The 13,666-nt window shown below is 43.5% G+C and overlaps 1 protein-coding gene across 1 annotated transcript in view; it reads left to right on the top strand.

The window, feature by feature from the left end:
• LRMDA (leucine rich melanocyte differentiation associated) overlaps nt 1–13,666 on the top strand; it is a 1,021,905-nt gene that overhangs the window by 552,441 nt on the left and 455,798 nt on the right. Inside the window, exon 3 of the mRNA XM_058543109.1 lies at nt 13,255–13,381. Coding sequence (XP_058399092.1) covers nt 13,255–13,381 — 127 coding nt within the window. The remainder of the gene's footprint in view (nt 1–13,254; nt 13,382–13,666) is intronic.

Below are 13,666 nucleotides of genomic sequence, written 5' to 3'. Positions count from 1 at the left end.
CATTTGGATATTAGACGGGATCTTAGAGATCTCTTAAGGTCACTCAAAGGCAAAAGGACACTTAAACCTCACTCTGTTATGGCCACGGGTTTTTGGCCTTGTTTCATGAGATCTTGGGCTCCTTGAGGACGGAATAGTATCTTAACCATATTTGTACTCCCAGGCCTATTAGAGTGTCTGATCCATACAAGGCCTCAAATGAATGTTAGTCGAAAGATGGAGCAAATCATCTGATCCAACCCCAAGTTTTGCATATGGGAAAAGCCACAGTCCACAAGGTCATTTACTCACGGGCACAGCTAGAGTTTTCCCAGGGCTGATGTGAGCCTCTTCTTTCCTGTCTGCCTCTTTGGTTTTATGACTGCTGCTCTTGGCACTAGAATGCCATTGTGGTGTTTTCACAAGCAATATGTTGTTCTGATGGAGATTATCTAGTAAACTAGTGAAGTCAAGCACAGATGTAGGGCCAGGGGATCAGGGAAGAGATATGGAAATGGGAAATCAGCTGCAGGCGGGAGTGTCCAATGATGTGCAGGCGTGGCTGCCTGGCAGAGAGCACCTAGCATGGTAGGAGCGCTTGGATCAGGAGAGTATTCCTCACTTGGCTGGGAAAGCCTAGCCCGTCAGGCTGCATGCAGGTGGGAGCAGACCTGCTTCATTCATCCTAGGCCTGAGTAGGGGATGCTCAGTAAATATTCGTTGAAAGAGAAATAAATGAATGAATGAATGATCCATTCTGTGCTTATTAAGGTACTTTTCTATTCAGTGGGGCCATTTAATTTCCGTATCTCAAGTGTCTCTGTACAATACTGGGCATGTACAGGGTGGGGATGACTTACAGATGTAACAAAATCAAACTTGCTTCCTCTGCTGACTTGACTAGCACAATGAATGGAAAAACCAATGGTAAGTATCCACTCTGGATGTATGTGTTCTCAGCCTTTTTGGTCTCTCCAAATTGCTATCCTCTTCCTTCTTCCATTTTCTTCTTTTTAAAATTAATTTTATTAAAACCAGTCAAATTAGAACTGCTTCTGTCCAGGGCATCTCAAGGTCCATTCATTATGGCTCCTTATCTTAGCAGGCAATCGGCATGGAAAGGCAGCTCAGCCATTATGACATACAAAGCCCATCACTTTCCTACCAATGGCCAATTCATCAAACATTTATCTTTTGCCCTCTGAGCACTGTGTCACTTTGCCTGTCACTCCCTAGTCTTAGATGCTATGAAAGATGAAAAAACATGGGAGGGCAGGGGAGAATTTTTTTCTCCCTCAACTTTTCTCTCCCAGATCTTATTTATTAATCACATTTCATACTTGAGACTTGAAACTCTCCCCTCACCCCTGTCCTCCAACCCTCATATTTTTGGCCAAATAAAAGTTGGGGATGACCTGCCACATTTCATGCTGAACTTTTTACTGACTGGTGGCATCATTAAGGCAATGATAAAACTTTGGTTTGGTTTGGGAGTTTTTCTTCTGTAACCTACTTCAGAGCAGAGAATGTTAGAAAAGGAAGAGACATCTAAAATAATCAAGTCTAGCCTCCCCAATTTACAAAAGTATCAAGTTAAGCCCAGAGCAGGGCAAAGATTTGACTGAAGCATTGCAGGAAGGTAGTGACCAAGGCAGGACAAGAATCAGGTTCCCTGGTCATTTTTCAGACAGAGGTTCTCCCAAGCTGCCCTGTTCCCGTGTGGTCAGATGATTCTGAATACATATTAGTACCTTTTTTGGAGCTTTAGCTACTTGCTTCCTTTTCTGAGGTAACTAATTACCTCTTCTGAAAATAAAATATGCACATTTTTGTTTGCAAAAACAATGTTGCCAATATCAACAATCCTTAAATTTATCTAGGCTTGTTTTCACATACCTTATCTCACGTCATCTCATCCCCATTCCACTATCTGCAAAGTGTACCAGTCAGGGATTTTTCTGCCACTGCGATAGATAGAAAAGAACACTCAGAGGCGTTCTTTTTCCGAGGTCTTACAGGACATCCGGGACTTGAAAACAGAGCTTGTGTCCCCAGATTTAGTACTCTTACTTTGTGTGTCTACTTACTACATTTGTGTTTGGCTTCGATTGTGTTAAACTTTCCATCAGAACACCACATTCCTTATGAAAACACCAGGAGCAGCAATCAAATAACTGGAGAGGCAGATGAGGACGAGAGAACCATTTAGTCCCAGGAAAATCTCTCTTTCATCACGCTGTACATCAGCAAGTATCTGATCTCTCCTCTTTGTCCCTAGCACTGTTACTTCTGTTAGGTTGGTCCTCAGGCTCCAGAATGTGCCATTATATGAAATGGACTGCAAACCTGACAAAGTTGTTCTTTGAAAGGTTTTGCTAAGCACAGAGCCGGTGCTGTTTTGGAAGATGGAAAATGGCTCCAATAGCAAGCCACTTTTGGAGGCCACCATATCTCCCAGGGCCTTCTTTTCTGTGGGAGATATAAAGCTATCTTGTAGTCTGGGGCAGAAAACATGTTTTCACCTTTTTCAGCCAACTAGGACCTCACAGAATCAGCAGTTGGCACATTTTTGCTGGTTTTCCTGGCCTGATTCCATTCCAGGGGGCCCTGCCCATGGGGAGCTAGTCTTGGGCAGGTGTTTTGTTAGGGCCCCTGTGGGTCCCTGGGGTCTTGAGGTGCAGCCATGTAAATGTCTCCTTTTCTGGTTGGTTTGCAATGAGTAGACACCATCTGTTGAATTAAAAATTCCCTTTATGGAGGGTGGTGAAAGGCTTGTGTGGAAGAGACACTGTTATCTTTCAAGCAAACAGTTCATGAGGTTGAAGAGCCGTGTTCTTGGCCCAACATATGTTTGCCCAATGGCTTTGGGAGCCTCCCCCACCAGGCGCTGAATTCCGCCTCATGGCGACGTGCACACATACCGTGGCTGCAGCACACCATGTCCACCCCCTTACATCTCCCTAGTAAAGAAAACCTCCATTTATAGAACCCGCCAAACAAACTCACTCTTTAGACTCTTAAAAACAAACAAGATCCCGAGGCCACAGACTCCATTGCGTGCATGTGTGGTTTTGTAAAATCTCAAGCCGTGAATCAAAATAATTTTAGAGACATAGTCGAAGCCCAGAACCAAGCCTTGTCACCAGGGTGGGAGAAATGCAGGAAAGATTCGCTGAGAGGAGAGGACAGCCAGATGGGCAGAGTGATGGGAGCAAGACGTGCAGCCATCTAGCGTGTTCTTAGGGAAGGTACCTGGTTCCTCACCTCTGTCTTTAGGGACTCACTCGCTGTAATAACTTCAGGACAAACCTAGGAGGGTGGGCTGAAAAAGGTGACCACTACAGCCCGCATTTCTTTCCTCTCACTTGGGGAGCTCATCTTGCCCACACTGCCTAATAGTATGCTGTCCTGTCTGATTTCTCCTTATTTCGAGTCCAACTTCTCTCTTCTCATAGATCATAACCTCATCGGGAGTAGATGCCATGACTCACACATCTTGCAAGTCCCCAGATATAGGTGTGCACTGAGAACCTGCCATACTGCAGGTGTATATCACATACATGCTTTCTGGCTAAATAAGCTTTTTGGAATGTCGATTACTCAAGTGCCAGGATCAAGTTATCTCTTCTTCTCATGTTTCTTCACCACCAAATTTGTCATAAAGTGTAAGTAGATACTTGAAAGATTAGAATTCTATTGAATTGAGACTTAGCTCAAGCCCATCTCCTCTTTGGAGCCTTCCCTAACTCTCCCCCTCCTCAGACCAGTGTTTATCATCCCTATATAACCTACTACCCTGCTTTATCTGGTAACTGCTTCCCTCTCTGTATCTACTACTTAACAGTAGGGGACTAGGCCACAGTCATCTTTTTGGCCCCAGAGATTAGCAAAGTACTGGGCACAGAGTCAGTACTCAAAACATTTTTGTAAATGAATAAATGAATAAGCCATAGAGGTACATGCCAAGGGGACTATTAGCTGGTAAATTTCAACCCAGCTCTACCTAATGCATACTTAACCTCATGAGGGCCATATTAAAACAAAAAACTATAAGAACTACTTCCTCAGGAGATTGTTCTAGAAGGGTCAGTAAGAGAGTATGAATTGAAAGGCAAAAGAATTTAAAGTCCATCTAGGTTGATCATTATTATTGAGGACATACAATGAATGGATTACAAAGCTGTACACAATGTTTGGATAAAGGACGTAGCAAGGGTAAATTTCCATTTCTAGACCTGAACTAGAAGATTTTTAGATGTAGTGTAGCATAGCTTAGTTGAGGGAACACGACTGTATGTCGAAAGGTTCTAGACATGGCTTGATTACTATATATGGTTTTAGGTAAGCTGCTTTACCTCTCTGAGCATTAGTCACCTTTTGTGAAGTGGAGGATAAAACACCCTAAAATTCCCTTAGGACTCAAAGTCTTTGAATCTGTGAAGAAGACCACGACAGGGCATATTTCACACAAATAGAGCTTGGCATCTAGTTTACAGGCTATAAGAGGCCGGTGTGTTGACATGTGCCTTTTTAATTATGGAGATGTCCCCAGAGTTAGGGAAGCATTAAAGAGGCTTTGCACAGTCCTAGCTAGAAGATCAGAATAAGGCCCAGAGTTTAGTGTGATGGGGAATGACAGAGCTAGAAGTCTCTTGCTGCCCTCTTTCCACCAGGCTGAGTCATTAGGGACCCTTCTGGCAGGGAAGAAGACACTCTTGGCAGCCCTTGTAAACTGTGGTTTAGAGGAAGGAGCTCCAGTCAAGTAAGCGCGGTATCTGGATAGAATATTAGAGGTCACTGAATCTAACCTTCTACTCTATGCAGAAATTCCCTCTAAACATTCTCCATGACTCTAGCCTCTGATCAAATATGTATAGTGACTCATAAGGCAGCTCAACCCTTTGATGAACAGCTCTCTATTTTTATAAGTTTTTAAAAATTGATTCAAGACATCTCCTCCCAACTTACATAATTTTCTCCTATTTGTTTTTGATTCTGCCTTCTGGAATGTCATAGACTTAGTACTTTGAAACAATGAAGGCTCCTCTGCTCCTGGTTAAATAATCTTGACAGTCTCAATCACCGTTTCTTACACCCTTCACCGCCTGGTTGTTCTCATTGCGTGGTGTTTCTGAGTGCCGATGCCCCTTTGAGTCTGGCACCCAGAATTGAAACAGAGCTCTAGGTAGAGTTACTTATGGGCCAGAAGAGTGGACTAGGATCAGATTAGCTTTTGTGGTGGCAGCCCCACTCTGGCGATTCATTCTAAGCCCTCTTTACTAAACACACTGTTCTTTGTCTAAGGCTCCCCCATCTCGCATTTGGGGAGTTGTCTCATTTAAAAGTAATATTTACTGGAGTTTTTCCTGATTATAAAACACTTATTCATGATAGAAAATCTAGTAACTAGTGAAAACTATAAAAGGGAAGAGGAAAAAAACCCTATAAACCCATTACTTAGGGGTTAGTTTTATATATCTGGGATATATCAATCGATTGGTAGATAGATATATAGATATATATGTATGCATTGAAGTATATTTGTGTGTGTATGTACATACAGAATTGTAATAAAGTCCCTGTGTACAAAATTGTGTATTCAGCAGTTTATAAACTAGAAACAACTAACAAAAACTACTTTAATGACTCTTAACCATCAACATGGAAAATATGGTACAAATTAAAATTTGTGTGGAGAATGGAGGGAAGCACATAGATGACTTTTAATTTCCATGCATGAGATCTTTGTGTGTACTGTATGTATTATAACTTAAGTTTAGGTGCTTAAATAGATAGCATGACACCTTTACTGGATCACTAGATATCTGTCTACACTATCATTTTGAATTGCTACATGGTATTTCATTATACAGATATATTGAGCTTTATTTAATCATTCCTCAATCATTGGGCATTTAGGCTTATTTAAAATATTACTATAAATAATCCTGTAGTGAACATACTTAACCCATACACATTTCTTTGATATTTACTGAATAAATTCTTGATTACTGGATAAAAGGTGATTATTTTTAAGTCTTTTAATGTAAATTGCCATCTAGAAAGGTTATAACAATTTCACTCTCCCATTAGTGTTGTATTAGTCTGTTATCTTGAACTTTTGACCTGTTAAGATTTAAGAAAAGAGTGTATTTGCTAGTTAAGTGAAAATGTCTTGTTTAATTTGAATATTTTAGATTCTCAGTGACGCTGAAAGTTTACCCCACATTTCTATTATTGGCCATTTGCATTCGTTGTGTATTTTCTGTTCAAGTCTTTTGACTGTTTTTACTCTTAGGGCTTTCAGCTTTTCCTTAATGATTTTCAAAAGCTCTTTTCATATTAGGGATGTTAAACTTTAGACTGTCAAAGAGATTGCAAATATTTTCCACAATTTTCATTTGCCTTTTAATTTTTTCTTTAAAGGGATATTTTTGGGTAGTTGAACTTTAAATCTTCATTTAGGTCTTTACATTAGACATTGTGAAATTTCTTCTCGTTGGGCTGAAACAATAAGTTGATTCCAACAGGATCATTTTGGATCCTATTGTATCCTTTTGACTATCTTTCTAGGGTCCTGGCCTTCATAAAAGTGATGAACACGGTCTTAACCAAGTCAGTAGCAAAAAAAAAAAAAAAAAAGGACCAAAGTCCCCAGAACCTTCCCACAGAACAGGCTGGGTCATTAATTAGTATTCTTCAGGTATGTTTTTTAACCAGTTATGATTCTACCTAAAGTTGTCATTTTCTAGCCCATTTTTTGCTCTCCTGTCGCAAGGATCTTATTAGAAATCTTTTCAAAGCCATTTTGAAGTCTGGATACACTATATATCTTTATTCCTAGTCAACTGTCCACATTAATAGCTGGTCTCACAGAACGTGTCTTTAATGTACACAAATCGCCTATTTGAGAATCTATATCTATTAAATTTATATATAGCCCACCTTATTCTACAAAGGATTTGAGCTAGCTTATTAGAATTAATAAAGTGAAAAACCAATATATAGATAAATAAAATATCAAGGCTATTAAAAAATTATAAGCCTTGACAGTGGAGTTAGAAAGCAGATATAGAGACCATGGAGTGTTACCTTTTTACAGTTGGGTCACAATTTAGCTCTGAGCTTCCTGATAGCAAAAGCAAAAAGGGTAACACGATCAGCTACATGCTTCACATTGTCCTAAGGCAAGCAAATACCAGTTCCTCAGAGGTATAATTTGACCAGAATTTCATAGACGTAAGTTTATAAATTTATAAATACAAAGTTTGGAGAATCTTACCTCCTTTTTCAAATAGCTGGAACTGCAAGTACCCATTGCTGGGCTTCTAGCTCCTTACTCATTCTCCATAATTCTTTAGGGATCATATTTAACAGTTTTCTTCGTATTATTAGGTATGGTGCATGACAGCTTCAGACTTGATCCCACTTAGAGTTAACAAACACCTAGTGACAGGTTTTGGATGCAGATCTCTTGTGTTGAATTTTATTCTCTGCAGCTCAGGGATCATCTGTCATGACAAGGGGCTCAATAGGGCTTTGAGGGTGACTTTGACAAATTCCATGTGATAAACTGTCACATGGTATCAGTATACACTGTCTTACAAAGCCCAGAGCCTTTTCCACTGTCTTCTATTTTTTAAAGACATTTTCACCCCCATTGATATACTTATCATATAGACTAGTCGATTTATATTATTATTTGTACATATATCCCTGGCTGTGTGACCTGAATGACAGAAAAATATGTAGAAAATATATATAGCCAACTGTACATATAGTACCTAGTACTATATAGTATATATAATATACTACTATAGTAATATAGTATATTACTGTGTATTTATTCATTATTTATATACTCATTACTATACGTATAATATATGTTACTATATAGTATATTACTATAAATAGTATATTACTATATATAATATCTTATATATATATCTCTATATAGATATGTATAACCACTTAAACAGGATATAAAAAGAGTTTTATGGCAGAAAGAAAGAATACCTGTCATGGGGTTAGACGAACAGCCTTTCTAAAAATGTCTGTGCGCCCCTGGGCCATTTTCTGGGACACGAGCAGTCATATCAACTCTTGTGTTCTCTCCTTTCTTCCTTCATTCCCCACATACAGCTCTGTGTTACCTGTCCTGCCCTTGTAGCTTTGGTCGTGGCCTCTATTGTACATCAGTTTGCAGACATTTCCCAAGGACCTGCTGTGTGCCAGGCAATGTACTTGGCATGGTGGGAGGAGTGTAAGAGAGGTACAAGTTAGTATTCCTGCTCTCAAGGGTAATGTTTAAATTATTAACTGCATTGACCAATCAGAAAGATCCTGGCTGGAGCAGGGTCCTTGAAGGCCGGTGGTGTGGGGGTATTAACTACTCAGTTGCTGAATTGTGGAAAGCAATTGAGGGCTCCATGGAGTGGCCGGGGTGACAGGGAGGGGCACTTGCAGTACTCAGAGCTGCAATTATTTACCAACTAGTAAGGAAGTATTTAGGTAGTATAGTTAACGAGTACTGGTATACGGGTACAGGCTCCCTGAACGTCACTTCTGCCTGTTCTCAGACACTTGGCCCCAGGGTAAAGAGGGGGAGGCATTCTGGCCTCTGAAGGAACGTGAACTTAGAGATTGCCCTCCTAGCCCCTGGCCAGCCACCCCAAGGTCTGCTCTTTGTCCTGCCCTTGAGATTCTACTGGCAGCTTTTTTCTCAGCAACTCACAGGCTCGTGGCTGAGCGATAGTCAGTTGGCAAAGAGGTATTGAGCCCACACTGTGTATCTGACAGCTCTCCAGGTATTATGGAGGTTACATTGAGATCTCTTCTTGTTGGGGGCTGGGCTGACTGAAATCATCCAGGAAAACCATAATAGAACAGGCAACGGCTGACCCTTGCAGCTCTGCAGGACTAGCCAGTGTGGTAGACATCAGACATATGGGTTAGGTCCTCTAGAATTTCCATGGCTTCCTCATTTTCTTAGTTAAAAACGTGTATTTAGGTAGATAGAGTGGAGAGAGTAGGTAAAGATCTTAGCGGGGATCTTATTTTCTTAATTGGTTTGAGAACATCTCAATATTTAGTTCTGGATTTGAGGCCAACTATGGTTCCAAAGAGAGACAACATTTCTTTCTTAGGATGTATGGCTAACTGTCTCCCTGTTCCCTGGCATCTCGTGCCAGGCAGAAGTGTCGTCCCTGGTTTAGGCTGGGAGCTGAGAAAAGGTAATTCTTACTGCAGCCTATCCTCCAGGAAAAAGATTGGCAGTTCTTGAACCGGGGAAATGGAGGTGTTCTCTGGTGATTTTTTCTGGCTGGATTTTTGCTCGGTAAGGGGTAGAAAGGGATAGTTTCTCTGCCCCAAACCTACCAGCCATGCTCTGGTCCTGGCCCTTCTCCTTCCCCATTCTGACGAGTGGCTAACTTTTGGGGAAAGGATGAAGGCCGCTGAGCATGTGCCCACCCAGAAGGGATTGGGGTTCAAGGGGCGGCCCCTTTGTGGGGCCTGCTGCCCTGCGTGAGGCCCCTCTCCATAAGGGCTCACAGCCACTGGCCTAGCTTGGAAAGGGCGACAGGCCGCCTGTTTAGTGCTGCTGTTTTTATAAGCTAATGAGGGCAGAGTGTGAGCCACGGGCAATGATGCTGGGATATTAACTGTGACAGGAAGCTTGATCATAATTATCTTAACGAGGATAGGGTTAATTACAGTGGAAACTTAAAAGTTCTCTCTGTTTGAATCCGCTGGAGCTGAATGCGTTGTGATGTTTTGTCATTTTGATGTGACTTTGGAAACGGCACTGGGACTCTCCCAGCAGCCGCAGCGGCTCCTCGAGGAGCCCAGCTGGAGCCCTGTGAACGAGGTAACCGAGATGGTACCTGTGGGTGAGATAATGGGAGGCTTTCCTGCTGGTGGAGCGGGAGGCAGGCAGCCTGCAGTGCACTTCGGAGGTGCTGATTAGGTTTCCAGAGCAAGCCACCTGCCACAGATAGGACCGCACGCCCGGTCTCCCTGCCTGCCCTGGGCGGCTCTTGACTGAGCTGGGAAGACCTCTCTCTAGCTGGCTGTGCCTGCCAAGGTAACAGGTGAAGCCTTGCCCTCCCCCTGCAGCCCCTGCCCATGGCTGACATGCCTGCCTCGCCTTCCAGCCACCCCTCAGACATCTGCAGCCACTGCCAACCAAGCTGGGGAGTAACCCTGGAGTGACAAGTCACCCCCTCCACCAGGGCTCTTGGGTCTGAGGTATATTTTGCTGTCCACACACAAGGTTATAGCAGAGAAATTACAGTCCCATCATCTTTTCCTTATAGCTCCCGTAGCTGTCCCGTTAAACAGCGTAGATCTGTGTGGATCCTTAAAGCCTTTTTTGCCTTGTGATTTTATTTAACATCACGTATCTATTTGCAGGCATCTTGTATATGGGAGTATGAACTCAAAGATTGAGGCAAATGATTTCTTTCCCCTACTCCTTCCAGGAAAACAGCAGCAGCAACAACAACACAGGAAGTACAATTTTTAAAAAGTGAAAAATAAAGCCATTTTCTAGGTGTGTGTTTATTGGCCTCTGCACACCAGCCAAGCGCAGAAATCCTGTCCTCTCCAGTTTTACCCTTCACTACGCTCTCGGCCTCCTGTCCCTAGTCCCTCAGCTCTGATTCAGCTGATTAAATCACCAAATGCATACCACGCTGATGACACGAAGACAGGGATTTATTAATTAGCAACCCCCCACGTAACACGGTTTTCTTTTAACTGAGCTAATAACATTACATGGCAAAAAGAATCTCAAAACTAGACAGGTGACAGGGGATATGAGCCGGAGCTTCCCAACACCTCTCTGAAGTCTCACTCCGGTATAGAGCTCTGCTCCAGAGCCTGCCCCAAGAGACAGGCTGTCCCTGCGGGCACTCCCTCTAGTGTTCCCAGGCTTTGTCCCTCTTCATGCTGTGTCACTTTGTTTTATGCCTCCCCTGAAGCACTCTTGGAAGGGAGCTTTCTTCTGCTTGCCAGTTGCCAACCATCCGCTGATTCTCATGATAAAAGTATTATATTTGCATAACATAACTCGGGAACAATGTGTATTCGGATGCTGCCTTTGACCAGAGCCCAGCTGATGTTTGTGCACAAAGGACTTATTAACCATCCATAAGGCGCCCTGATGGGAGGTGGCCTGGACTCCGCTTGCAGTCAACAGGGCCTGGTCCTGAAAAGCACTTTTGGATCATCACTCATGAACCCCCATGGAGGAAGGGACTTTCAGCAAAGGTGGAAGTTTCCCTGCAGAAGCCAGACTTACTGGACACCTTTGCACATTTATTCATCTGCCCACCCCCTGCATCCTGAACACCCTCCCCCCACAAGGTCAGGGCTTCCAGAAAAATCAATGGATGAAAGGAGGAAGGAAAAGAAAGAAACCAGCATGTGCTAGTAACTTGTTAGTCCTGTTTCACTGATTCTCCGTAAGATCCTATGAGTGGAAGTAACACAGAGCAAGGGAGTTCAGATGGGTTATTGATATGTCCACATTCACACTACAAGTAAGTGGTGGAGCTGAGGTAGAATCCCAGACCTCCCTGACTACATGTGTGTAAGTGGTGTTTTGCCTCCCTGAAACCTGAGGAAGAAGAGAAAGGAGGAGGAGGATCTGAAACCTGATGATCCTGTGGACCCTTAACCCAAAATGTCTGCGGTATTGCCCTCCTGCTGTGGAGCAGGTAGAGTTGGCTGTAGGAGGAGGCGTGGTCTGGGTGCTGGGCCTGACTGGGACCACCCTGAGGGTCAGGCAGGAATGGGGCATGCTGGTGGAGCTCTGGGCCCAGTGGAGTCTAGGTGTTTAATTAGTTATTCACGATGCATATTACTACCTCCCAAGTATTGACTCCCTATTTTGGACTCCTCTTGGCAGAGGTCCCACAAAGGAGACATGGATGCCTCGAGAAAGCTCTGGTGCTAAAGTTCACACTCACACCAGATGTGCAGGCATTGCACATGCAAGCAGGCGGGTCTGTAATGGAAGTGCTATCAGTAAATGAACAAATAGGGTAGACAACATCTCCCTGATTCGTCACATTTTGTATAATAGCCAGGAGGTCCCATGTGAGTCCGCCCTCTGCTCGATGTTGTAGCTCAGCTGTCAGCCTGTGCAGCCTCAGCACTGCTCTTGGGTCTAGCAGGTGAAGGAGCTGGGAGTATGTGAGTCTGTGTAAGTCCCTCCACCGGGCGGGTGGCTTTCTTTAACGAACGTCTGTGTGCGCCAGGGCAAGCACATGCACACAACTGTCCCTCACCCCCTCCACCCACCAACGCTTCTGAGTCCATAACATTAAGAGTTAACTTTCAGCTAAGAGTATAAACAAGGTTATTTTTCCCTTTCTGATATTTTTTTCCCCAAGCCGGGTACTTAATTCTTTCAGATGCCTGTTTATTTACTGCCTGACATCTACATTGCTTGCACTCGACACTTCTTTCAAAAATAAAGTGAGAAATCCACTTTCCATAAATTAAAACAGTAACTTCAAGCCAGGGGCATTGAAACAGAAATTCCCCCAAACCCTTTCTACTCACCTCCCAAACAAAAACAAAAAGAAACAGCCCTTTCAAACTGGAGTGATCATGTGCTTCCGCAGATGCCTTGCCTTTTGGGGCAGCCACAGGGACACGGGGCAGAGGCAAGTTAAGTGATTAGTAAAGAAAAAAAGCAGAGAGAAAACAAAAGTCAAAGGCGGCAAACAGAGAGAAAGGAAGCTTTCCCGGCCGTTTCCTCCGACTGTGCAGAGGAGAACCGCTAAGAAATGATACTTGAAGTTATATTTATTATTGTAAGAGGGTATGATATTTCTGGGCAGGAATGATGGATGACAACTTAAATTTGTGTCCAGGGAATGAAGGTGAACTGTGACAGAGTTATTTATCTTGGGAATGGAGGTTAGGGTCAGCTGAGGCTGGGTGCCTGAAGGCACAAGACATTGACAAATTTATCCTGCAGGCCGTATCTGAAGCCCTTTGTTTTGGATCCTGGCTACTCACTAAGTGACCCTCATCCTTCATGTTGGCAATGCGTGAAGGATGCGGTGAGTGCCAGCGGCCCCTTCTCCCCTGCCGCCCCCGCCCCGGCTCCTGCTACTAATTCTTGTCATTCACATTGCTGACAGGCACCAAGCCCAAACTATTCCCAGTCCTGAAAGGGAAGGTTAAAATATTTATTTCGGCTCATAATGGCCTCCCTGATTTAGTGCAGGATCATTTTTCCTGTTGCCTTTGTCATTGCAGGTCACTGGAAGGACTGAGCGCGTTCGGGAGCCTGGAGGAACTCATCTTGGACAACAATCTGCTCGGGGACGACCTCGTGTTGCCAGGGTTACCCAGGCTCCATACCTTAACCCTCAACAAGAACCAAATATCCTTGGCTCTGCCCGCTGCCCCCACTCCCTGCCCGGCCCCACAGTGGTCCCCTCTCGCATGCCACCCCCCCTCCCCCGCCCCACACAAATACCTGCGAAATGTCAAATGAGTTTTATGTGTCAGCTAAATTAAAGTATGTGAAATACAGTCCATGGGCAGACAAAGCGTTCTGTCTTCTGGCACTCGGGACACTTCAGAGTAATTTATTATAGGTCATTCATAAATGAAATGCACCATTATATCTTCCTGTTGCTCCATTTTAGTGTAGAGATCTAAGTTA

Source organism: Diceros bicornis, chromosome 6 (genome assembly GCF_020826845.1).
Source record: "Diceros bicornis minor isolate mBicDic1 chromosome 6, mDicBic1.mat.cur, whole genome shotgun sequence".
NCBI classification, from domain to species: domain Eukaryota; kingdom Metazoa; phylum Chordata; class Mammalia; order Perissodactyla; family Rhinocerotidae; genus Diceros; species Diceros bicornis.
The sequence above is the reverse complement of the archived record's forward strand: the minus strand, read 5'-3'. Positions and strand labels throughout refer to the sequence as shown.